The sequence below is a fragment of the Fringilla coelebs genome (assembly GCF_963513975.1).
Source record: "Fringilla coelebs genome assembly, chromosome: 18".
Lineage (NCBI taxonomy): Eukaryota > Metazoa > Chordata > Aves > Passeriformes > Fringillidae > Fringilla > Fringilla coelebs.
In genome coordinates this window covers 2668291-2693216 of record NC_140044.1, presented here as the reverse complement: position 1 = coordinate 2693216, position 24926 = coordinate 2668291, and the positions used below count along the sequence as shown (strand labels likewise).

At 48.9% G+C, this 24926-nt stretch overlaps 1 protein-coding gene across 1 annotated transcript; it reads right to left on the bottom strand.

Moving 5' to 3' along the window:
* Positions 1–1772: 1772 nt before the first annotated feature.
* On the bottom strand, positions 1773–16174 carry RBM38 (RNA binding motif protein 38). Its single transcript, XM_084218109.1, has 4 exons — positions 15818–16174; positions 15002–15125; positions 14332–14386; positions 1773–3230 (listed from the first exon to the last, which is right to left on the bottom strand). Exons 1-4 carry the CDS (start codon positions 15983–15985, stop codon positions 2927–2929), a joined length of 651 nt encoding a protein of 216 aa, XP_084074235.1. The 5' UTR covers positions 15986–16174; the 3' UTR covers positions 1773–2926.
* Positions 16175–24926: the final 8752 nt, after the last annotated feature.

The window sequence follows — 24926 nt, the reverse complement described above, 5'->3', positions numbered from 1 at the left end:
TTGGAGCTCTTCCCACTTTCCCAGCCTAGCACAGGACAGGGAAGTGCCTGGGCTCCTTTCTGGAGGCTGCCAGCACCACCTGGCAGCACCGGGAAGGAGGATGGCAGAGCGCATGATTCCGCAGTTTCACGGGTTTTCACGAGCAGGAAGGAGGCAGGTTGGGCCGCTCCTGCTGCTGTTTTGATGTGGCTGTTTCTCAAAATGAGCCCGGAGCAAAACTGAGTGGGATCCAGGAATGGCACTCGGCAGTGCCGGGCGCTGGGAGCGCCGCCTGCGCCCTTGCTTCCTGGCAGTTTGGCCACCTTTCAGGAAATCAGACAGCTAAATGGAAAATTATCACTCTTTTCACTTCAGGGCGCACTGCACACATGGGTTTTTTCAACAACAAATCCATGTTCAGCAGCCTTGCTGTCCCCATGGAGCGGGGGAGCTGTGTGTCCCCGGTGAAGACAAAAGCCCAGTTCAGCAGTGCCAGGCACCACTGCCTGGGGATGGGCACCTCAATGCTGCTCCCCAGCAGCTCCCAGCACCCCCATCCAAAAATCCTGCCCTCCCTTCTCCTCAGGAGCACTCCTGACAGGGAGAAAGAAGAATTGCTGAATAATCTCCAGCCCCGATAGCACTTCAAAGGCAGGGCCCGGGCCAGGCTGCGCTCCGCCAGCGCCGGGCTGGATGCAGCACTCGGCTCTTACTCCTTTGGCAGCCCCACAGCGGTTCCAGAAAGTAATTACTTAAAAAGGAAATAAATGTCACCCACATGGTTGTAAGCAAAACCCCGGGCAGGATGAGCAGAGCCCCACCAGGATCTGCATTCTCACGCAACACAAGCAAGGCAGAAGAGAGTTGTTTCCATTCATCGAGATGGGCTCTTTCCTCTGTGGGCTACTGGTGACATTAGACATGCCCACCGTGGGTATTTAAGCTCCCCAGGGCAGCCACAGTACTGAACTGCCTCTGCTTTCATCCTGCAGCATTCTCTTCCCCCAGGATGGCTTTAGGCATCACCACCTGAACCAGCAAGAGATGTTGGTGCCAAAAACACGGCCCTTCCTGGCACCAGGCCTGCTGCGACCTTTATGGAGATGAACCAGATAACTGGCAGGATCAAACAGAGTCATTTTATTTACTTTTACAGGTTGATTTTTGAAGTTTGTAATTGTCAAAACCTGAACGCTGAACTTCTAAAGCAAGTTGGTTGGGGGAAGTCAAATGTAGCACCAGAGCAGCAAACGGGGCTCCAGGGTGAAAGTCTCTCTGCTGCTGGCACCTGCCTGGTTCTGCTGGATCTGAGACACCCTCAGCAAATCCCCTTAACCAGGAAGGGGCTCTGGCAGACTACTCTCTTTCAGAGAAATTCCATTTTAGAAAAAGAACCCCCAACTTATTTCAAGCAAATAACAGAAGGAAAGTGATAGCCTGAAAACTCTGGGATGAGAACCCATCTGCCCCTGCTGCCTCTGGAGCTGCACCAGGATGGCAGCACCTCCCACCCTCTGCTGCACGCAGCGTGAGGAAGCAGCTGGCAGCAGCCCACGGGGTTCTGTGAGCTCAGAAACCCTGAGGTGCCTGGGGACACGCAGAGCAAGGGCAGCGTGGGACACGCTGCAGGATGGTGGCAGCGCCTGATGCCTGCCAGGATGGCAGCAGGGGCTCCTGTCACAGCCCACCCTGGCACACTGCAGGGTGAAGTCCAGCATGGCCAGACCAGGTGGGCTGAGAAAAATTCCCTAAGGCATTGCAGCCAAGCAAACATGGTACCATACAGCATCGAATAATCTTAAAAGTTAAAATAGTTTATTGCTGTCTTTGTAGAAATGCACTTACATCGCCTGTTCTCTTCCTTTATTTGGCTGTTGGATTACAGGCATAAAAAGGTTACATTTACCCATTTGTTCAGTGACATAACACCTTTTTCTCTATTGCTCCACTCACGATATTCTCCTAAACCTTGCTGGCCAACAGCCCCAAATCTCTTTTACATAAATACTGTAAATGTCTCCATAGGTTGCAGCATTGTAACAAAAGATCTACCAAAGTAGACAAAATGTTCAGTATTCTTGGTTGGTTTTTTGCATTTAAAAATATACCTAAATTTGAGATAATCTTAACAGAGTAACAATTACAATAAGAAAATAGTACAGTGCGTTGACTAAAGGAATATTCTGCTCTCCTTCAAGCCAATATTCCCTTTTGCATGTTGAAGTGATTCAGCAATTACTTAAGAACTTTTACCTACATACAATAATTTAGTAAAATGAGAATTAAACAAGGCAGATACTTACTACTATTCTTCTGTCTGCAATTCACAGCTCATGCGAATAAAATCGCAATAAATATTAAAAAATAGTTTTTCTTTTGCTTTTTTTTTTTTTCTGTAAGGCATCTCTGAGTATTACAAAGTTTTTGTACAACCAAAAAATAAGATTGCTTTTTTTCCATGTTCTCCAAGTACCTCTGTACCTCACCAGTAAATAAGAGGATTGTAGGCTGGATGAGGAAGGAAGGGGGCAGAAAGAAGACCACAGGTGATGGAAGCAGACTGCGATGTGTGCAAGAATCTGTCGTTTTCCTGTGAAACATTTCAGCTGCTTTTAGAACATCTTCAAGACAGTATCTGTCCAGATTGAAGGAAAAAAAAACAAAAAAAAAGGGGAAAAAAAAAAAACTTACCAGAAGTCCACTTTCATAAGCACAATCAGACTGCAAGGATTTGGAGGGGTTCACCCTCAACACTATAAATAGCTTAGGCATCAATATGCACCTACACATGGGGGGGATAAAGGGCCGGGGTGAATTTTTTTTTTTTTTTTTTTTTTTTTTGGTGCGTGTGTGTTGGTTTTGTCTCTTTTATAATTTTTTCGCTGTTTTGCTGTCCTAGTGGTATCCTTGCAGGGTGAGAGATTGTCCGGGGGGGCCGTGCGGGCCCTCACTGCATGCGGTCGGGCTGCAGCTGCTGCGGCTGGTACTGCACGAAGGCGGCGGCGGGCGCCGCGGGCGTGCCGGCGCTCAGGGGCGGCTGCACCGTGCCCGTGGTGTAGCCGTATCCCACGAAGCCGGCGGCGGGGGAGGCAGCGTAGGGGTACTGGTCGTAGGCAGCTGTGGTGTACTGGGAATAGGCTTGGCTGGCGGCCGTGTAGTCGATGTAGGGAGACGTGATGGACTGCACGGGGGTAGGGATCACCACGCTGGGCTGGATGATGGCTTGGGGGTAAACATAGTGAGGCGTGAGTCTGTGGAGGGAAAGGGAGAGAGTCAGCGAGGGGCTGGCGTCGGCCTGGCCTGCGCGGCCCCTCTTCCCCTCAGATTCGTGTGCGTCAGCCATGGAAACAGTGCGGCCCAGCGGTGCTGCCCTGGAGCGAGGGGTGCTCCCCGGGGTCGGGATGAGAAGCAAACACTCCTAGATCTGAGGGTGTAGTGCCAGGTGAAGCACTAATACACACACCCTGGTCCCCACAGCTTGTTATCCCCCACTACCCAGGCTGCTGGAATCCAAAACAAGCTCCCTGGAAGGCCGTGACAAAGCCTCACCTCATTTCCTCGGCCTCCTGCCTGCCCCTGCCAGCCTTTCTGCCTCCTGCATTGTCCATCCAAACTTGGGTGAGGGTCCTGAGCACCCACAGCCCCTGTGGGACACCTCCTGGCAGCAGGGACAGCGTGTCACCCTCCACGTGTCCCACCGGGAATGACCGCTGACCCCAGGCCCTCCAGCCTGCCAGGTGTTATCACTTACTACACACTTACACCATGTTTCCACAACACTGCATGTTTAGGGAATGCTACAGGGTGCTTGTTGTAAAACACGAGATATTAATGCTGCTTTCCTCCCCCCAGTGACACTCCTGTGTCCATGAGCTGTCACATCTGCCCCTGGCATCTCTGCTGCCCTTTCTGAGGGCCCAAAAGTGCAGCTCGCCCCTGCCCTGAGGAGCTGTGCTGCCCAGAGCAACTTAACAATGTCACAGTCAATTAAAGTCCATAGATGGAGGGATCCTGGAGGTGATTAATGCAGGAGTGCCTACTAATTTGTTAGAAACTGCTAATGAGGAGGAAAGGGGAGGGGGGAAAAGCATCAGAATGAAAGGGCTGTACTTTCCAAAGGGCTCATGTCAAGTCAGGTCTCAAACAAGGCAAAAACCGTGCAAACCTGAAGGTTGAGGTGCATCCACACAAACTGCCACGGGCCAGGCAAAAATGGGGAATTTATGTGGCCTGAAGAGTGTGGCAAGGTGATACATCTGGGGTTTGTTTAAGAAATAGGGGGTGCAGGCTATCACCAGCAAATGGCATAGTGCCAGTGGAAGATCACAGCCACCCTGGGGAGAAGGTCCCCTTGGCCACTGCTTGCTGAACCACCTGAGGCAAAGCCATGCCCTAAAAGCTTGTGCCACCCCGTCTCCAAACCCAACTCATTTTGGCCAATAAAAAAATCCCCAAGGCAAAACTCTGCAGAGAGATTATGCAGATTCAAATATTTTGGGGATTTTTGTGTGGATGTGTTTGACAGCACATTTTCAAACACAACCACTTTTAAAATCCTCCCACAAGCTCTTCACAAGGCACAGGGCTGTACATGGTTACCCTCATTCTACCTGAGCATCCTAAATCTCAGCCACCACCTGCAGCGTGCTGGGATCCACCTGGGGCTGGTCCCTCCTACCCAGCACTTCCAGGGCTGCTCCCACTTGCTTTACAACCAGCACTGGATGGTTTAATCTGCTCTTCAGACAGGAGGAAGGCTTCCCATGAGCAAGGGCTCATCTGAACCGAGTTTTCTCTGCTTTTCCCACTGCCATATGCAGTTTGTTTTTGCTTGAGACAATTTGCATGACAAGAGAATGACTGCTCTACTCTCCCCACACAGCAACACTGCCTCTGAAATCAGGGTCCTTCCATATGCCCAGGGAGGAGGGATGGTGGTGAGCAGCACCCCAGCCTCTGATTCAGTGCAAGACCTTCTTCTGAGGCCCCCAGACACCCCTGGACAGCAAGAGGGACCTCACAGTCCTTCAGCCCATAAGCACACCATCCCCAGCATCACCCTGTGGGTAACAAGAATGAGATGAGGCAGCAGAAATGCACAGAATCCCTTGTTGTTCAGCTCTGATCTAAACTGAACAGCTGAATCAGAGCTGGAGCTTAGGCACCAGCTCAGCCCAAGGGCACCCCATGTCACACACTCACACCAGGCTGTGGCAGTCACCTCTTGGAGGGCTCAGTCCCACCCAGAGCTTCCTCACACCTGTCACTGGGGGATTCTCTCTTTCATTTTGTTTTAAATAAAGAGGTGCAATGCTGCTCCTGGGCCTGCCAGGGTCTGGGGAAAGGCTCTGCAGAGGCACCCCCAGGCCCTGGCCCTTGGGCATGGCATGAGCATGCTCATGTCCATGCTTATTGCTCTAGCCCTGGTAGATCAGCCAACATCCTGCATCCCAGACTGGGATGGATGCTCTGGCTGCTCCTCACTTCTCCCTGCCACCAGGCTTCCTGGTCCTCCAGGGCCCAACAAAGTTAAAATCACTCCACAAACACAACAAAAAATGCACAATCCACTAAAAACCACCTGGTGGCAGGAGCAGAGGAGGGGCCTGCATTTTCCTGCCCACAGGAATTCCACCTGTGCTCACCTAACAACCAGGACAGCCTGAAAGACTCCTGGCAATCCAGCCAGAGCATCACCCTGTCTGAGCAGCTCCATGTCCCTTGCTACCACCCAACTGCTCTCCTGAGCTGGCCCAGCCCATGTGGTGCCACCAGGGTGAGTGGACATCCCCAGCTCATCCCAAGAAACTCCACACTGTTGGCTTTGCTTTCACACACGGAGCTCTTTGGTGTGCTCAGAGACAGCAAATCTGCAACATCCTGCACTACATTTTTCCTTCAGCAAGGAAAAACTCCAGCTTTTCAGTGCTACTTGGAATAAAAAGCACCATTAGCTTGGAAGGCAGAATGTACTCCTGGACCCTGCTCTCAGAAATCCATCCCACCAGCCCAGTGCATACACAAGCACACATCACTCATAATAGCTGGTACTGCACTAAAAAACCACACTCAGCAACTCCAAGATCTGCTTCTAAAGGGAATGTCAATGTAAAAGGGGAGGTTCTTTTGGTCTGTAGGATTTCAATAATTCAGCTAGAAATTTCAATCAAGGTATTATGCAGTTTGGTCTTCTGAATTAGGTGGACAGACTCATCAATCAAAACAAAACACACAATCCAAAGTAAGGTCACTTTGATGACTTGCAGCTACAAACAGAACAAACCAGTGCAGTAGGATGAAGTTCTCTGCTGGCTACATTTAGCACCCACAGAAAATCTTAAAGTATTTCCCCCTCTTCCATTATTCCTGAACATGATCTTTCAGGAGATAAATGTTTTTAAAAAGCAAGCTGTTCTGGAGTTCTCTTTCTAGAAAACGGCAAACTCTAATGTGAATTTCTACAGGATGAGTCACATCTGTGGTTTAAGATGCCTTTCCCTTCCTCCCTCCCTGCAGTTCTCCTCCATCCCCCACGATGGGCCTTGCCAGCCAGGAGAGAACTTCATCAAAAACACACACGGTGTGATTATAAAACACCAACCAAGTGATCAGCCGTGGCCACCACACACCAAAGTCACCCTGTGAACAGCAGATGGATGAGATGCTGCTGGCACCACCACGAGCCACGGGCAAAGGCCACCCAACACAAGGAGCAGGGTCAAACCTCAGCACAGGGGCAATGGCACAGGAGGGACAGCAGGAGGGACAGCAGGGACTGGTGCCAGCCCATGCCCCAGCAGCCAGAACTGAACCAAAACAGAGATGGTTACAGAGCCACTGGCAGAGGGGACACGGGCTCTGTCCTGCTTTGGTGGGGGACAGAACAAAAGGGGCCCCGTTGTGGTGCAGGCCTGGGGAGGCACCCGTGGCTCCAGGCAAATGAAAAAGTCCCTTTCAAAACCTGCCATCACTCAGGTCCCCCCACCACATCAGCAGGGCAGGGCTGGCTGGGGGACAGCAAGAAAAAAGGGACAAGTCAGGAGGAAATGTGTCCCACTTCTCTCCCCAAACACTGAGGAAGAGGAACAAGCTCTCATCAGCAGAGCTCATCACAGAGACACTTCATGTATTTGACCATTTTGTATCAGATTTACACCTAAAATGTGCTTTAGCTGCACCTTCTCAGGACTTCCTACACATGAGCCATGAGCTGCTCCTGCAAGCTGCTCCTGCATGCTGCACGAGTTTGGGAGAGCAACAAGGTGGGAGTTCCTGACCCCTCGATCTCTGTCAGCCCTGCTGGGAGCTGGTTTTGTCAGCTCTGAAGAGGTGGAGACAGCTGCACCCCTCTGTCAGGAGGGACACGGCATCACACAAACATTTGGGAAACAAGGAGGGGCACAGGGCTCTTGGCAGCCTCACAGAGATCAGCACACAAATGCCACCACCACGACCAGCCTTTTATTCCTTGAAGAATAAAAGAAACAGAGCCCTTTGTGTCTGCCAGAGAAGGCACAAATTCTGGCATTTGACCCCAGGAATTTGGCCTCCATTTCCACTAGAGCTGACCCATTGGCTGCCACAGGGACACCCACACTGCCACAGCACGTGATGGCAGGGGGTGCTGGGGGTGCTGCAGAACCAGCTGAGCACAGCCCCTGGCGATGAGACACCTCCAGGCACTGCCTGCAGGGCAGATCCAAAGGTCTATTTTGAAGTGGGCTCCTGAGTTTAAAGCTGCTCTGGGAAGCACAGCCCACACTTGCACTGGCCAGGGCACCACGGCACAGCTGGAGATGCAGGCACACATCCTGGTGTGATTCACACTCCAAGGAATCGTTCCTGAGGGACACTCCCAAGCCAGCAAGCACTCACCTCGAGGAGACACGCAGTAAACGTGTGTGGAGTGCAGGCAGGGCTGGCCACAGGTATCATACGGGCCCCAGCCACGATGACAGGCTGTGGAAATGTGAGAAATTCAGGTGCTGTTCTCAGTGCACATGAGGAGGAGGCTGCAGGATGTCCCTGCCTGCCCACCAGGACTCTCACTCCAGGAGGGGATAACAGTTTATCCACTAAGACGTGGGTGCAGATCAGGACATTGGTCGTGCCCTGATCACTCCAGCATCCCTCACCATTCACTGACGGGGCTGGGCTCTAACCACAACATGACAAACCTCCAACTCCTGAAATGTCCCTACTAAAGCTGATTTAAAAATGCACTGAAATGTCAACAGCTTCTGCCTCATCAGCCAGCTATCCCAGCCAGCTCAAAGTCACACAAGGATGAACTCTGCCGCTCCATGGGATTTATCATCACCTGCTGCAATACGACACAAACAGAAAATAGCAAAGCAGTCAAGACAATTTCTGCTCCTCTCGTAACCAATTTGCCTGTCTGCCTTCTCCTCATCCTCCTCTGTCCCTCTGAGAAGATGTACACAGCAGCCTGTGCAGACAGGTACAGGACTGAGTTTCCTGCTTCCCTGCTGGGAGCAGATGTCACCACACCAGTGGCAATCACCAAGGCATGACATGCCACAACAAACTGTCCCACATTGAAGTCAGTGGGGAAGAAAAAGCAGAAAGAAGTAAAAAAAAAAGCCTGCAGACCAAAGATGGGAGTACACCTCACAAAGATCTAATACTTTTTCTCAGCTCAACCAAGAGTCTGAGATCAACATGCTGAGCTCCACCATGAATTATAGCCAGGCTCAATAACTTTATCCTCTGCATCTTGCTTCCCCCACACCCAAAGGAAGAAGGAAAAAAAAAAACTCCATGATCCCATACAAAGGCATGCTGGGCCAGACCAAAAATAGTTTTGGAGAGAAGCAGGCTGAAAAACACTCAGGTAGCAGGAGATAACATCTGCCTGAAACAAGAGCCATCTGGCACCAAGGAAAAAGCCACATGGAAGTTTATCCACAACTAGTCAGCTCTCCAGAGAAGGAAAAAACCCCTCCCCTTTCCAGTTATCAGCACAGCCAAACCAGAAATTAACTGACAGAAGAAACAGGGTCTGTTTCACACCAGTGCATGACAGGAACCTGAGTCCCTCAACATCCTTGTGAGGAACCTGGTAGGATGGTAGGGAAAACCAGGGTCTCCAGCAGATCAACCAGGAAGCCCCAGAATTCTGCTTTTGACTGAGCTCTACAATTTTCTTCTGCAATTTAGAGAAAATCCATGGCAGAAACATATCTAAAGTCTTCTGAAGTACCTCACAAATTTTGGAATAATACACATTAGTGACTACTTTCAACTGGTTCCATTTTTAACTGACTTTTACATGTGATCCCTTCCACTGACCTTTAATTAAAACCATCCACTCATTTGATTCATCTAAACCCCTCTCTTGGAGAGATGAAGTATTTTGAAGTAGAATGCTTCAGCTATGGAAAAAGCAATGAAATATCTCTTTTTGATAAAAGAAGGCCTACACTTGATAAAACAAGTAATTAAGTAATTTCTCAGTCAAGAAAGAAATTCCATTTCAAGAGTTTGTGATCTCAGCTACCAGTTGTGCTTTTGTGACAGTAGAACATTTAAGACATCTCAATCCAATCCCTCCACACCTTCCTGCAAGCTGGCATCATGGGGGATGCCTGGATCCAGAGTGGTTTTTCCAGCCTCTGCTGCTTTGGCCAGGGCAGCTCAACTCTGACAGATGAGAGATAAAATGCTCAAAGCTGGTGACAGGGAAATTGCAGGGGACAGCACAACTCTGTTTACAGCACTTGGAGACTGAGAAACAGGAGACTGAGTTTTAACTCCGAGGTCCAGGACTTTTCATCTTTTGTGATCATGGAGTATATTTAGCTCTGGTATGTAGCTTGCTCCCATCCGTGGGGAACAAGTTCTTCATAAAAGTCGTATTTAGAAGTGACCCGGTGTCCTTGCTACCAAATTATCAGCACAACAACTGTCTGGTTCCCTGGCTGGTGCCCTCAGCGCCAGGGCAGGATGCCCAGGGATGCATTCATCATTCCAATTACTGGGCATGTGCTTAATACTACGAGTTGGGGCCCATATGCCAGCAGCTGCTCAAAGGAAACATGAGATCAAGCACAAGCTGAGCTGCTCTGGAAATTCAGACGTGTGCATCAATCTGCCACATTGGGACTCTGTGGCACCAGCCAGAGCAACACAGGTGAATTTTGGATCTGCCACTCCCCAGCTCCTGCACCAACAGGAAAGGACTCAGGTCTCTGCTGCTGAGGAGGATGAAGAGGAAATCCACCGGAGGCAATGGAATCACACAGAGAAGATGGCACAGCTCAAGCCATGTGCTGTAAAGACAAAGCTAGAGCCAGCTCAGGCTGTCTCTCATCACACACAAGCCCATGCCCTGACTGCCCAGGAATGTCTCAGATCCTTCACTCAGAGCCTGTCCCTTGCAACAGGTCTGAGCTCACATCATTCACATAGCCAAGTGTGAGGTCACTGTATCAGACCAAGCTTTTGTATTCTTTTACAGGCAGAACATGAGCAAATTCTGCCCCAACCTCGAAAAACAGGCACACCAAACCCTTGTGTGTGACACCAGCATTTGGCATCTTGAAGTAGATGTTCAAGAAAATTCTCAAAGCTGTCTGAGCTGCTTATAAATACATGTTTATGCTTAAAAAACACTAAATAAAATAATACAAAAATAAAAAAGGGATTTCTTTCTGACTGGCAAGCATTTAGGCTGAACGGCAGTCACCATGCATGAGAAGCCGTTCGGAAAATGGATTTGGACATTTCTTAGGAAATGCCCCCTGTCCCCCACAAGCTTTCATGTTCCTGGCACAGGATAACACCAGGTGCCGGGTGCTCCATCCCCATGAGCCTGGCAGAGTGGGATGGGATCCTGCAGCCTCCAGCTCCGGGTAAGTGGGCAGTGGGAAGCTGGAGCAGGGGGGTGCCAGCTGACAGAGGCTGGGCACGTGCCCCTTTTATAAGCATAACCACAGAAAAGATGAAAGTTTGTTGCCTTTTATTTTTAACCCAATAGAGAAATTTTAAGGATAAACAGGTGCAAGGGAGGCTGGGCTGACACAAAGAGAGACTTTCTTCACTTCCTAACTGCAGCAGCATCAACGCATGAAATTTTAAACTCAAAGAGATTTAACTCTTTCTGATGTTTCCAGAGACCAAATGTGGGCCAGAGGCAAGGGGCCACCAAAACAAGTAACTACACATGGATGGGTTCTCTGGAGCAATGACATCCAGTGTGCAGCTATGGAAAGAGCTGGATCCTGCCACAAGAGACAGCTTTATGTTTGCAAGAGCTTAGTCACTGGTAGATCTCCCACACAGATAGCTCCTTCGCTGAGGCACAGCCACAGGAATGCATCTGCCATATGCTGTGTCCAGAGCAGCAAGCATAGAGGAGAACCAGGGAAACCCCACTACCTGCACAGACTCAAACCTGCCTCCACCTCCAGAGTCCCAGAGGAGGGAACCACGAGGTGGGACCAAGTAGCTCTGCCACATCACCTGATCACATGAAGCATGGCAGCTGCAGGGACACGCTGGCACTGCCAGGTTCCTCCAAGCAAAGCAGAGTCTGCAAGCCCCAGGCTGAGCCCCAGGCCCAATGCTGCTTCCCTAAGCTCAGCAGCCGGATCTCCAAGTCACAGACATATCCTTTGCCTTGCATTACTGTTAAGATCTCTGGTTACAACAAGCTAGAAACTTCTTTTCCAAACAGGATTTACTACTGACTCCGTGCTGTCTGCTGTGCAAGTGCCTCCCCTGCCAGGACAGCAGGAGGAAGGAGAGAGGCTCCTCGTGGTTTCTCTTTCTGTTCTGCATAGCCCTGGCAATATTTACAGCTGCATTTAGGTGTCTGGGGCTGATGGGGCGGGGGGGAAGCCTTCAGTCTATAAATAATCCTCTCTGGTGTTTAGGTAATTTTCATAGTTTCCATTCATTTCAGATTTCACCAAAACTTGTGTTTTGTGGCTTGATAGCTGTGACATGACTGGCTGCTTGCTCTTCATTAACTGCCCAGGAGTTAACGGTTCTTCATTCATTCCTGCCCTGCCAAGCCCAGCTCGCTCACCAAGCACCCTGTGCCCCATGACAATCATCTTTTGGAAACCACAATGCCAACCCCTGGGCACAAACACTTTGCAGAGACAGGAACTGGAGGAGGGAGAGCCAGGCAACATCTCACACCAGGGGCAAAGCAGCCGAGCCACTGAGCTTCCTTTGGAAAAGGTTGGGATCCACCCGGCGTGGTGCAAACAGACAACAGCAATTCAGTGACAGACCCTGACAAACTCCTCATCTACCCTCAAATCCCACTGAGGGCCAAGGAAATTGTGGGTCTAAGGGAATGCAGGAGTGGAGCTTGGCAGGCTCTTAATTTTGTTGGTCTACTGAGGAGACAAAGAAGGAACTGGCAGCCAAGCTCTACTGCTCAACCGAGTACCTGAGGCTTTGCTCAGAAGCCACAGAGCAGCCCCAGTTGTGGTGCTCAGGTAAAGGTGGTGCTCAGGTAAACACGTTCTGCAAAACCCACATTTCCAGTGATTCTGCTGCAGCAATGACTGAATTCAATTAAATTCTTGTTTACTGATGCTTGCAAATAACGATATATAATCCCTTGCCTCCAGCCCTCCATTCTCCTGGTTCCTGTCTCTTGGCAACTGATAAATAATTTATAATGTTCTCCACTGTATGTGCTAACTGCAGCTCTGCTGGTTTAATGATGAAACCAATGCCTAAAAACTGCAACAGGAACTGTCTAGATCACAAGGAACATGTAATCAGTCGATCCCACACTCCTCTGGATGTGAAACCAAAAGCAAACTGTTGGAAAAAAAAATGTTTTCAAGAGCTGCGGCTGCAGGGTAGGAAGGGCACCCACAAAGCTGCAGATAATCTGCAAGGTGCTCCTGCCAACAAGAGGAGTTTTAATGGGCTTCACCATTTTGCTCTTCTCTGCTCCCATGCGTGGCAGGACTCGCCAGAGGCTGCTTTTATTGGTAACTTCTCTCCTGCACTCCCATGCAAGTCTCTGGGTTCGCATCTCAAGGCGCTGCTGCTTTGGGGGCTATGAAAGCTCTTGCAGCCCCCATGCAAGGAGAGCTATGAAAAAGCAGCATTTTGTCTATGCAGACTAACATGGCCATTGCCCCAAAAAAGGGGAGACTATTCCTTTCATGGCAGATGTTTTTCAAGGCCTTCCAGCAGAGCTGTAAGCACTTGCGAGAAGCGGCGTGTTTGAACCACACACAGCACACGTACACGGGGTGTGCACTATTGTGGCAACACAGCCTCTTCCATCCAGAAACTCACTGGAATGAGATTACCCAGGCAGTTGGCAACTGCGGCCATAAGGGCAGAGGAATGAAAGTTTTATTGTTAGCAGATTTTTTTTTTTCTTAAAAAAAAAAAAAAAAAAGGAAAAAGAAAAAAAAAAAAAAACACCCCCAAAAAAAGAGCAGAGAGCAGGGAAGGGATGAAGTATTGCTGTTGACAAAGGCCAAAATCCCATCTATTTATATTAGAGTCACACAAAAACCACACCAGGGCAGTGCTCAAAAGCTTTTAAAAATGCACCTACTTTCTTAATGCTCTTAGAAAATAATAATAAAAAACCTTATCAATATTCACTTTCTGAAATGGTGTAAAAAAAGAGCTGCATCAATCATTAAACAGTTAAATGAGGGCAGTATGACAGTCACTATTGTTCTCGTGAAGCACACTTGTCTTTTGCCGAGCAGCTGCCAGATCCTATTAGATGTATAAAAAGAGGACTTTTCTAACCGAGTAGGGATGGTATAAGCTATTGAAAACAGCAGACAAAAGCCCACTTTTGCAGACTATTCAAGCCTTGTATAACATCTGTCCAAAATCAATTTTTGACCTAATGTTACTTTCATTAAGTAACAGACTTTGTTTCCAATGCAATTTGTTTTCTAGGATAAAACTGTATCCTAAGCATTATTACGTGGGAAATGGCACAGAGGAAGCAGAGGATCTCATTTGAGAAACATGAGAACAGAATTTGCTTAATTGTTTTGACACCTTAAGTACTACAATAGAGAAACTATTTTCCATTTATTTGAATTCCTGTGAATTCTTGAAGTTGGCAAAGCAGAGAGCAATGCACTGGGTTTATTATGACTAAGATTTACTGAGGATAAAGAAGGATCTTTGGGAATTACATTAAAGCTGACAAATGCACAAAACTTCTGAAATCTCCACCAGAAATAAAGTACTTTGAACATTAACAACAGCTGTTGAAACTGTCCACTCTTGATGGTGAAGGCTTTTTTCACACATTTTAAATAATGAGGAAGTTGATTTGTGAATCTGATTTCAAACAGACCGTTAGGAAACATTTCCACTTACCCAAAGGGTCTCTGAATGAAGGCTGGATGTAGCTGCTGCACACCTATGGTAAACCCTAAAAAAAAAAGAGTTCAGAAAAAAAAAAGAAATATTAATGAATAGCATCCATTGTACCATTCAACTCGTAACACACAGGCAGAATTACAGCACACGTCTTCGCATTTGATCTGCTATGCATGTGAGCAAATTCAGAGCCCCATTTAGAAACAAGTTAAATTTAACATGCATATGTGATATGCACGAAGAGCAGATGGGAATTCATGATGAAAGCCCAGTGTGAACATGCTGCTATGGAACAGACAATGGGGTATAAAGCCTTATTTTACACACTGGGTACTGTGGTCATTAAACCAACGGGAGAAATGACAAAGTGGATCTTACTGTTAATTTTCATGTAACAAAGAGGTTAACGGGCAAACAGATCTGCCGTGGAAGGAAACAGCTTTAACACAGTTATATGAACTTTGGTGACTAACGTTAGTGCAGCAGGACTGAGTAAGAAGATACAGCAGAGAGGTAACTGGACCATGCAGTGTCCTAAACCAACAATCAGAACTATGGTGGACAGATAAATGTGCATCGTCAGATCAGATGATTACAGCCCGAGGAACTTGTTTCCTTGTCTTACAAGTTATTCTAATACAGAGGTGGGATCTTCTGGATGCCTCACCAGTTTGAATACTCCTTGGTTTTGCTCCCAAATATGCCAGGTTCACATTTGCTTTCCTGCCGTCAATGATGGGGTTTGGGTCTTTGCAAGCTCTTTCAGCAGCAGCTCTGTCTGCCATGGTCACCTGGAATCGAGCACAGCCTTGTTTGTAGCAACAGCGCTTTGTAAACACTCCAGCAACAGGCACTGAAGTGGAGTTTATTTCTTGTTCTATTTTGAATCGGGAGCTGAACTCCCTTCGTGCAGCCTCGCTTGCACGGCGAGATGGGAAGGGCTAATGGGACTCGATGGAAAAGCGGGCGCTCCCCCCGCGCCCGGTTTCCCCGCTGGGCCGGTGCCAGCTGTTTTCCCCTGCCCTTCCACCTCCTCCCCGTGCCTTTTTTAAGAAGCTGGCGGAGCCCTTCCCAAAACCCCCGGCGCACAGGAGCTCAGCGCAGCTGCGGGCGGGATGCGGGGACCGGCACAGACATCGGGAGGGGGGAGCAGGTGCTGAAACGAACGGCACGGCCTCGGCCAACACGGGGGGCTCCTTCCGGTCCCCCAGCCCAGCCTTCGTCCTGACCCAGCCCCTCGTTCCCGCAGCGGGCACAAGCTCCGCGGCAGCCACGGGACGGGCGGCGGCTCCGCAGCGCCCGGCACCGGGGGGTCCGCCCGGCCACACCGGGACTTTGTCCGGGAGTTTGTCCGGCCACACGGGGAGTTTGTCACGGCACCAGCGGGCTCGCCAGCCCGGGGCTCCGCTGCCGGCCCCTTCCCCGGCGCACGGGGGCCAGCGGGGGCAGCGCCCGTCCCGCCGCGGAGCGGAGCGGCACTTACAAAGCCGTATCCTCGGGATTTGCCGGTCTGCCGGTCCGTGATCACCACCGCCTCCTCGATGTCCCCGAAGACCTCGAAGTACTTCCTGAGGGAGGAGTCGGTGGTGTGGTAGGGCAGCCCCCCGACGAAGATCTTGGTGAAGGTGGTGTCCTTCTGCACGGTGTGCATGGTGCCGGCAGCGGCCGGCCCCGGCCGGCATCCACCCCGAGCAGAGCCGCGCCCCGCCGAGCCCCCCGCGGCGGCCGAAGGCAGCGGAGCGGCGGCGGGTCCCGGGCCCTACAGCCGCCTCATGGCCGCGCCTGGAGCCGGAGCGCGGCCCCGCCGAGCCCGCCGGTGCCGGTGAGTAGCGGCCGCCCCGCCGCCGCCGCCGCCTTTGTAGGGCCGCGCGGCCCCGCCCCGCCGCCGCGCAGGGGCGCTCGGGGCGCGTAGTCCGGCCCCGCCCGGGGGTCCCCGCGCCCCGCCCCGCCCGAGCCCCCGGCCCGCGCCCGGCCCCGGCAGCGCCGCACGCACCGGCGGCCCCGCGGCCGGACCCTCGGGCCGGACCCTCACTGCAGGGCCCCGCGGCTCCCGGGGAGCGGGGCCGGGCGGGCGAGGGCAGCGCTCCGGCGGGAGCCCGCCAAAGATCCCGCCCGGGCAGCGGCTGTCCCGCACCCCCAGCCCGCTGCTGTTGCACAACCATCGCAACGGCGAGGGCTTGGTCCCCGGCAGGCGCGGACACGGGGACAAAGCCGTCGGCAGCCGGCAGCCTTTGTGGCACGCAGGGGGGCAAAGGCGCGGTGGAAGGCAGGGCAGGAGGAAGGGGTGGCGTTGAACGGAATCAGGGAGGAACAGCCAGGGAAGGGGTCAAGGAGTGAACAAAGGTTCAGAAATGTCTTTCTCAAGCAGGTTCTTAAGCCTCCTGCTTCTCCACTGGGCACCTGGATACGTACCTGTGCAGCCTCTCTGGGGACAGGGGTGCACCCTTCCCATTTCCACTGGTAGTCAGCAATGGGGTTCTCCACCATCCTCCTTTTGCATTTTGTTCCATGAAAGAACAGGCAGCTCCTGCTGTGAAGTGCCACTGCCTATGACCTGAGGTGCAGGTTTCTGCCCTGACCTGTGATTCAAACCTGGGAGAATTGTTACTAAAGCACAGCCCCAGAGTTGCTGCATGTGCCCCTTGGTCTGTAACTGCAGGAAAACAAAAGCTGAAAAGCTACTTGGGTACTTCAGAACCCACCAGTGGGGAACTCCAATGGTGGGGTGCTTGCAATGCTTTAATTCCTCCTCTCCAGCATCAGTTGGAGTTTGGGGTGTGGGAGAGGATCCCAAAAACCATTATTTGTTCATACTTTCCATCACCCAGAATCTCAAGAACTGCCCCTGTGCATTAGGTTTATCATTTCTCAGAGAAAGAGATTTTTTGCAACATGATAAGCACAGAGATAACATTTTAGGGGGGAAAAAAAAAGCCAGTGAATTTCTAAATCATCATCTACTTTGGCTTCTATACAGCAGGTTCAGACTCTGCAGACACTTTTTTTTTTTGTTACAGACCCCACAGAGAAAAGCCAGTTATTTCAAGAGAAAGGAATGCATTAATGTCTGCACTCCATAGTTATTCATTAATATTTTTCTTGCACTGCTTCCATAGTTCTAAACACCCTATGCTTCATAAAAGAGAGGGAAAAAAAAAGCCAAGGAAAGCCATTAAGATTTCAGTCCTGAACCACCAGACTTCAAGACTAGGGTGCATTTCCTTTGATTACTGTGGAAGAAAGATGGAGCTGGGCCAGCAGCACCCAACATCACTGAAAAATTGACAGCAAATGGATGGTCCATGGAGCCTCTGTGTCTTGTGACGCCACCAGCTGTGCCTGGTCCATCCCAACAGCAAGCCTGGAACACACCTTTGGGGCCGGGCTGCAGCCAGGGGCTGGGGCCTCTCCACCCCGAGTCACCCCTTCTGTCTGCATGACTTCCACCACAAACTGCACATCAGCTGCTTCCTGGGCTGCCCAGGCTAATGACAGCCCCGCTGGCACTCAGTCACTGTCCTTTTACAGAGCTTCATTCTGCTCCAAAGGATGGCAGAGATTCAAACCATCCAACCAGACTCTGGCTCCTCTGCAGGGCAGGCAGGGCTGGCAGAGCTCTCCAGAGACGCCAGCAGCATCTCTGTTCTCCACGCTTACGCTTGTCAGGGGGGAAAAAACAGCACAGGCTTTTTCTTCTTCAAACATGAGCCCCACGTCTCTCAAAGGAGAAATCCCAGCTCCTCTTCTTCCCTCGAGGCAGGAACAGGGGTTTCTTACAGGCAGAACAGAAGAAGAAAGGAGCTCAGGCTAAACCTGTGCTCGGTGAGCAGCACAAACCCCCGGTAGCGCTGGGGAGGCGGCCTCGGTTCTGCCACATCCTGGAAAGCAGGAGGGGAAATGAAATCTCCTGTCTCATGCTGCAGCTATTGCAAACACAGGCTCTAATGAGCTGTTACCACAAACACAGCAGGAAAGGGAAGAGAAAATGAATAAGGATAACTTTATGGAAGTTAATTAGTTTGCTGTTATTTTTTCCGCCTCTTTCTTGTGAAAAGCACTCATCCTCCTCAAAACACCTACAGATAAAATTCAGCCATCAGATCAAAGCTGTAGGAGCTTGGCAGGGCCAGTTTGCTGACACCTCCCCGTGCTTTTACCGCAACAATAGGAGTACCTGAGAAGAGAAGAATATATTTCAACTTTCTTTGAGTTATCTCAAAGATAACTCCTGTAAAGGCAAGCATATCTCAAAGTATGAAGCTACCTTGGGGAAGGCAGGACATTGCTTAGCACAATTGTAAGAGCAGACTGCAAGCAAGAATGAGAACACAGACCTGATATAAGCTATTGTAAGGGTGTATTTAGTCCTTTGTAGTTATTAAGAAATAAAACTACACAGGTCAGTCAGTGAGGAGGCTGGGAGAAAAGTCATCTTTTGCAGTGGGTGTACAACCATCCACATCCTTAATGTACAGGATTTGTGTTGCAAATCCAGAGTATCCTATTCTCATTCAGATTGGGAAGATTAGTTGCACAATAATTCAACACAGTTAATAGGACTCACCGGGTTTTTACTTACATGTTAATACATTCCTCGAGGCTTGTGCAAAATTGATGCACAAAGGCTCCTTCTGGTGAACTTTAGCAGTGTTATCCAAGAGGTGGAATGGAAGAGCTGCAGATCACCAAACCAATGTGCTGGATTCCACTGGCAATCCTAGGGGAGGTGGCACTGCAAGATTATCCAGGTATAGAACCAGTGAAACAGTCCCTGCCTAAAGGATGAAAAATAGATTATAGCAGGAAGTTATACCTTTGGGAGCACAAGAACAGGACTGAGGAAAGAGAGAAAGAGCAGCAGGGAAAATGTTCCCTGTTCCTTGGCCTCTGCAAAGCCCGGAGTCCCTTCTGTTCTTGTCCCTCCCTTGGCAGTGAAGCTCTGTGGTGCTCTCCTTGTAGACTTGTCTGAGCATTTTGCTTTCTTCCCCCAGTGTCTTTGGGAAAATTGATTTATGACACCCCAGGTCTGATCTGCAAGCCATTGAAGAACCTGTCTCCTTTCTTAGCAAACTGCTGGGCTTTATTTTTAAAATGGAGCAGGGCTGCTGTGGAGCTCTGACCTTTTCCAGTTCCTGCTGCTGATAGCCAAGACTTCATTGCTGTAGGGCAGTGCCCTTGGGTTTTGCCATGGATACCCGCTTATTGCAACAACAGCAGATGAAACATCCCCCTTAGAAGCTCCACAGTTAAATAAGTTAACTGGAGAGCAAGGGACTTACTGTGGGAACTGTTTGGTTTGTTGGTTTTACTAATGCTCAGTCTGGATGCTGGCCACCAGCGAGGCTGTGAACAGGGAGATCTTGAGGGAGCTGCATTCAGAGGCATTTGGTTTAGGTTATCGCAGGGAATTCTGCATCTGGGCCCTCCGTCTCAGATTTTTTGGTTTGGTGCCCTGAGCACACCATAACAATTGCTTAACCCAGAGCTGTTGCTGCAACAAGAATTGAAAAATGAAAATCATTCTTCTTTGGGCCACTTGTAACAAAATAGTTGAGCAGAGGAGGTTCCCAATCAGAGCTGCTTTCTGGCTTTGGTTTCTGTAGGAATCTTCCAACAGGACTATTTCCTCTTCTGAATATTCCAGAACTGGGCATGCTGAGTGAACTCTGTTTCCTTTTGCTGGCTACACTGGTTATTCAGAAGCAGATCATCAGTTCTAGTGGGCATCTAGAGTGATCTGGTTTAATGTTCCAGTAACCTGCACTGAAAAAAAAAAAAAATTGATATGGACATTGGTAACTCTGGGAGCAACAAATGGGACACCTCATTCAATTCTGCTGGACCACAAGCATGTTAGAGTGTGGCTAAAGGAAATGTCATTAAAAATCTAATTCTACTTCCCCAAACTTTCCTGCCCTCCCATGTGATGTCCCTTCAGAAAATGAAAATTGCATATCTGTGCCATGACAAAAGACAAACAGAATCATGATAATTGCAAACAAGACTCCTGAAAAAGAAGAGGCTTGGAGGAGACATTGCAGAGCTCATAACTGCTTGGAGGGTCTTGCCACAGGAAGTGCCCTGCAAGCCTTAGATATAAGTCTAGATGAAAATAAAGGCATAAAATATGGCCAAGGAAACTAAGAGGCTGTGCCATCACATTGCTCATACCTCTGCAACTGCCAGCAGGGAGCATGTCTGATATTCAGGAATCTTGTGCTTTGCTCTTTGTGCCACCATCACTGTTTCCCAGGAGTTTCTCAGAGCACAGCTTGGCACTTTTCCTTCCACATGCCCTTGTGCCAGCCCTGTGTGTCAGAGGGAGGATGAAGCACCTGTTTGGGAGCAGGAAGGACTAGGTCAGCAAGGAAAGGTGCTTCAGTGGACCCCGTCATGGTGTCCCTTCAGTGGTGAAGATGTGTTGCAGCCACCCTGAGGGGCACACCTGCATTTCTTGGTGCTTTTTACTCTGCCCTTGGGGAATTTCTCCTCCACTGTTTATCCAGGTCCAGCTCCTGGGAGCTGTGTGTACAGACTCACCCCAGCCCTGGCAAAACACTCTGGGGAGCTGGAATGACACTGGGCTGGGGATTGTCACAGTGTGACAGCAGGGAGCTGGGCTGGCTTTCTGAGCAATCAAAATACTGCCCTTGATTAGGATGGTGGCTTGTTTTCTGGCATTGCTGGCATCTCTGCCAAATAGTTTTGTCATCATCAGTATTGTAATGTCTTGGCCTAGAGCAATGGTAACCCTTGCCTTTCCTGTGATCTTGGGGATGATCTCTCTTTAACCTCTTAGAGAATGACTAATGAAAAGTGCAGATGTTCATGTTGCAGCTAAATTATGCAACAAATCCAGGAAATCCTTCACTAGCTGATCTTAGTTTCTTCTTTACTTCACAGAAGGCAGGAAAGGGATGACAAAGGGTTAGAAGCAGAAAAGGATCAGGGCAAAGCAAACAGCTCATGGTGGTTTCTGGGACAGAAATTTCTCTCCAGATTTTCTACCACAACTCCTCCATTGGCAGTAAGCACTGGGGAGCAGGAGCTGTGAGATCCAGGAAACATTTTCCTGCTATGACAGCATCTACATCTCAGCAGAACATTAAATATGTAGGCTAAAATACTGCCTGCTTCTCCATGGTTTGGTGATGTCATGGAGGAAGAGTCTCTGTATTCCCAAATCTGCAAGGCAGGGCACTGAGAAAAGGGAGAAAAGGGTAAGGAGATGAAACCACTTCTTATCACCTGCTAAACACAACCTCCAATAAAGATTCTGTTCCTTCTCTGAATTCCTGTACAGAAACTCTGTCTCTAATGGAAATATTGTCCCATCTCTCTCAGGCTGGGATTTAATCGTCAGAAGGGTTTTCCTCCCACAAAAAGTTTTTTAGAAAAAAACATTCCATTTGAGTCAAACATGCAAACTACATCTCAAAATAGTTAAACAAATATTTTTGCTATTTCAATTTTATGCTGTACTTTGGGAAAATATTAATTGTAACTTCATACTTCTGAAGTTTGAAAACCATAAAACTACATTTTAAAATGAGCAAGAAATCATTTAGTATTCTTTAAAGGAAGGAAGCAGAAAAATTAGGGCCTTTTGAAACAGCATTAATAATTATATTTTTTCCAAATATTTGTGGAGTTATGTTAAAACTAAGTGGCATTTTCTGATTTAAAAAAAGAAAATGCCAGAGGGCTTCTAACAATCTCTGCCAAAGCTGCCAGGGCCACATCTCATGACCTTTTCATGGGAGTGCACGTGACACTGGTAGCACAAACTGAGCAGGAACTGTCCACCCACTCCAACCAGGGAGCAGTCAGGACACAGAAGAACATTAAACAAGATGTCTCAGCTCTGGGATGTAGAGCCCAGCTGTATGGACATAACAGATATTCTTAGCAGCAAAAGTGACTCCAGAGCATTGGGCAGACCCAATTTCTATCCCCCTTCCCACAGGTGAGCACAACCAGGTCTCACCCATGGACCCCCTCCTTAACCTCATGGTCCTCTTCCCCAGGTTGCTGTATTTTAGTCCTCACTGATCCAGACTCTTCTGTCACATCACATCACATCCAGGGAGATAAATAATCCATCTACTCTGATATCACTTTTCCAGCTGTGATACTTCTAGAAATTATTTAATGCCCACAATGAACCTGGCCAGAAGAACATACACAAAGAGAAAAAATAATAGCATGGCAGTTAACCTTCCTTAAAGGTTTTGTTTGAAACTCTCAGAGCTTTCTAGTTACCATGTCTACTCTATTTAAACACAAGGCAGCAAAGGTTTGTTGCAGTGGCTCTGAGCAGGATATAAACACAATTGGAATGTCAAGACAACAAACCAACATGTCAGCACTGGATACAGAAGCTTTTTCCATGGAGCCTGGAAAGGTATCTAAAAAGAAAAACAGAGTTACCTGCACTGAAATCTGGACAGGATGATTCCAGCTTCTGCATGATCTCAAAAAGTCCAAAATGGGCCTTTTACGAAACAAAAAGAACCAGTTACAATGGTGCCACAGCAGGGCAGCACAGTCTCTGACTGTAGGGATGAAAGCTTACTTGGGCAGTGCCACTGACTCCTGACAGTCCAACATCCATATCCAGTCTGCTGGAGCAGTGATTCCTGACGGGGAAAAGCCATCAACAGCTCAACAGGCAGCAACACGATGTCCCCAACGCCGCAACAGGACAATGACATCAGCTGAACACGACAAGTGAAACAAAGGCAGGCCACTTCCTGTTAAATCACACAGCCCAGTTGGTGCCCATCCTGCCTTTAGTTAGTGGGAAAGCACGTAGAGAAAGGTGCAAGACAAGAAGAAGGGCAGGTTTTGCATCCTTGGGACAAAAATCAGGTGGGCTGATTGTATTTTGAAGTCAAGCTCGTGAATGAAGTGTGTGGATCAGTACTGAATGAGGAAATCCATTCTGCTGCTTGGAGTATGGTTTTCCTTTTGCCAGCCCTGGGGTGCCAGGGCCAGTCTTACCTCAAAGGATATTTTCATCAGCTTACAAGGAGGAAAAAAACACTCCTCTGTTTCCTTACCAGAAGTGTGGCTGTGACAGCACCAGCCCTGTTAAGTAGCAAGTAGGTCACTAGTGGGAAATGTTGCCCTGGGCCAAGCCACGTTCAGAACAGTTTGGAGAGTTTAGTCATCCTCTCATCTCCCTGCTGCTGTTTGCAGGACCACCAAAGAAAGGTGCCCAGATGATGAACTGGATGAGCTCAGCCATCGTGGCAGGCACAGGTCAGCACTGCAGAATGGCCCCAACTGCATCACGCAGCCAATGGCTGAACAAAAGCTGGAAGGGTTCAATGACAAGGTTTTGCTAAGCTGTTCTCTTTAAACAGACCATCCTTCTGTGTTTTTTGAAAAGCTGTTTCAGCCCAGTTAAAGTGTTTCTGAAACGCTACATACTCGTGTTTGAAGCCTGACAATGTTCCACAAATGTAGATGTTCTTCTTTACAATTATATAGATACTGCTCTGTAAATTAAACATTAATGCCTAAACAACCAACTGCTGTCTGCAGCCCTGCTGCTACAGACCAAGAATGAGCATCACTTAGGAAAGGGAGACCTCCAAGGAAAAGAGTCAGGTATCTGCAGAAAGCAATTACCTGTCAGTAAGTGATACCTGACTCCATATAAATCCCACTGTTAGAGCAGGAGCATGGCAGACAGCTGTCCTTCCAAAGAAAACAGTTGTAAAAATTGTATTTGAGCTCCACTTTAGTCATTTGAGAACAGTTTGAGCTACTGCATTATCTCTGCCCTTCACTGACTGCAATAATCATGGCATATTCTAAACCAAATGGATCTCCCTGTGCTGTAGATCAGTAGTGAGCTGCATTTTATAGGCAAGGGAAGGAGGGTGATTGAACCAGTTGGCAAGGGGTCAGAAAAGGACATTTGAGCTTACACCCTTCTGGCAGATGGCACACCTGTGAGGAAGTACCTTGGGGAGGGTTGAACAAAATTCATTACCTGAGTTTTATTTCACAGTGTTCCCAGGGAGTGAACATTGCACCTCTCCTTGTCTGGTCCAGCAAATCAACAATCTGCATTTAAGAAACATGAATGACAGAAAGCATTCCCTGTCAAACCACCAAGCATTTGTTAATGCACCCCCAAGGACAGGTGTAGCTGACCTGGGTGTTTAACATGCACTTTGCAGCATTTTCCCATTCCTACAACAAACTCATTGTTGGATCTCAGCACATCCACACCTCACACTATAAAGCAGTTACTGCCTGCAGAAGACACTCTGGGCAGCAAAGGGTAAACTTTCCCTATGCCCGGGGAAGAGCATTACCTTAATCTCTTATCTAGGCCTGCTTTTCAGAGGCACTTGATACAGGAGCTATACCAAACACTTCCTTGAAAACATAAAGCCAGGGATTGGGTTACACAGGATTCGAGATCTGTGCCATCAGTAAGACAAAAGCTCCTGTATTACCTGGCACATGCCTGCTAAATTATTGAAGTGTCCCTTTAAACTGAATATATTCACTGCATAATTAGTCAACAGAAGAAAACGGTCTCTCTTTACAAAGCTAATGCTGGCAGCTATTGT

What these genes read in the sequence shown, in the direction of transcription:
- RBM38 (XM_084218109.1), bottom strand. Translation starts at nt 15,985, where the DNA reads ATGCACACCGTGCAGAAGGACACCACCTTCACCAAGATCTTCGTCGGG. An exon ending in AATCCCGAGGATACGGCTTT is followed by an intron (nt 15,126 to 15,817) that starts GTAAGTGCCGCT and finishes GCTCGATTCCAG; the next exon opens with GTGACCATGGCAGACAGAGC. An exon ending in TTCATTCAGAGACCCTTTGG is followed by an intron (nt 3,231 to 14,331) that starts GTAAGTGGAAAT and finishes TTCCCTCCACAG; the next exon opens with ACTCACGCCTCACTATGTTT.